The sequence below is a fragment of the Coturnix japonica genome, chromosome 22 (genome assembly GCF_001577835.2).
Source record: "Coturnix japonica isolate 7356 chromosome 22, Coturnix japonica 2.1, whole genome shotgun sequence".
NCBI classification, from domain to species: Eukaryota; Metazoa; Chordata; class Aves; order Galliformes; family Phasianidae; genus Coturnix; species Coturnix japonica.
This window is the reverse complement of record NC_029537.1, coordinates 2,579,415-2,580,432: the sequence shown is the minus strand read 5'-3', so window position 1 is coordinate 2,580,432 and position 1,018 is coordinate 2,579,415. Positions and strand designations below refer to the sequence as shown.

At 66.0% G+C, this 1,018-nt stretch overlaps 1 protein-coding gene across 1 annotated transcript in view; it reads right to left on the bottom strand.

Annotated features, from left to right (window-relative positions):
• LOC107323732 (lysine-specific demethylase hairless-like) overlaps positions 1-785 on the bottom strand; it is a 2,602-nt gene extending 1,817 nt beyond the window's left edge. The window contains exons 1-3 of the mRNA XM_032448856.1: positions 625-785; positions 369-532; positions 69-284 (exon numbers count right to left, since the gene is read on the bottom strand). Coding sequence (XP_032304747.1) covers positions 69-284; positions 369-532; positions 625-697 — 453 coding nt within the window. The 5' untranslated portion in view covers positions 698-785. The remainder of the gene's footprint in view (positions 1-68; positions 285-368; positions 533-624) is intronic.
• Between the last annotated feature and the right edge of the window lie 233 nt (positions 786-1,018).

Sequence of the window (1,018 nt, the reverse complement as noted above, 5' to 3'; positions counted from 1 at the left end):
ATGGGCTGGGGGTGGGAGGGGTTTCCATGGGATGGGGACGGGATGGTTTCCATGGGGGGGGGTCTCACCTGTCCCTGCCTCCAGTGCTGCCGGAACAGCCCGTAGCTGTTGGCGTGGGGGGGGTCGTGCAGCCACAGTTGCCCCCCCGGCGCGAGGAGCTGGTGCGTGGGGGGGGTCCCGGGGGGGGGGGCGCAGGGTCCGGCCGTTCCCCCGTCCCGCTCCTGGATCTTCCGCTCCACAACCCGGGCGATGATGCGCTCCAGGATGGCGGGGACACGGCTGTCCTGGGGGGGGGGCAATGAGGGTCACCCCACGACCCCCACCCCAAAGCCCCCCCCCATAAGACCCCCGCCCCTGTGAGCACTCACGCTGTGCGGGTCGGGGGCGACGGGGGCGAAGGCCATACGGGGCGAGGGGCGGCCCGGGCACAGCCGGACGGCGGTGGAAGCCAACAGGGCACAGAGCGACCCCGAATGGACCGAACCTTTTGGGGGGGGGGGCGGCACCGGGGACCCCCCCTCACTGCGATCGGCTGCGGACAATGGGGGTGAATAGGGGGAGGGGTCAGCGCGGCGCTATCAGCACAGAACGCAGCCCCCCCCCCCAGCACGCAGCCAGCCCTACCGAGTGTAATGGGCACGGCCGGGAGCAGATCCATGTTGGGGTCGGGGGGGTCGGGGGGGTCCGAGGCGTCCATCTGACCCTATAAAACCCCAGTGACACCAGCTGAACGGCAGAACCGAGATCACTAACCCCAAACCAAACCATAACCCTAACCACGTTATCCCCAACCCCAATCCTAACCTTAACCCCAACCCAACCCTAACCCCAACCCCCAACAGGGACCCTAACCCCAACATTAACCCCAACCATAACCCCAAATCCAACCCTAACACCAACACCAATCCTAACCCCAACCCTAATCCCAACCCCAACCCTAACACTAACCCTAACCCGAATCCCAACCCCAACTCCAACCCTAACCCCAACCCCAAACCCAACCATAACCCCAACCCTA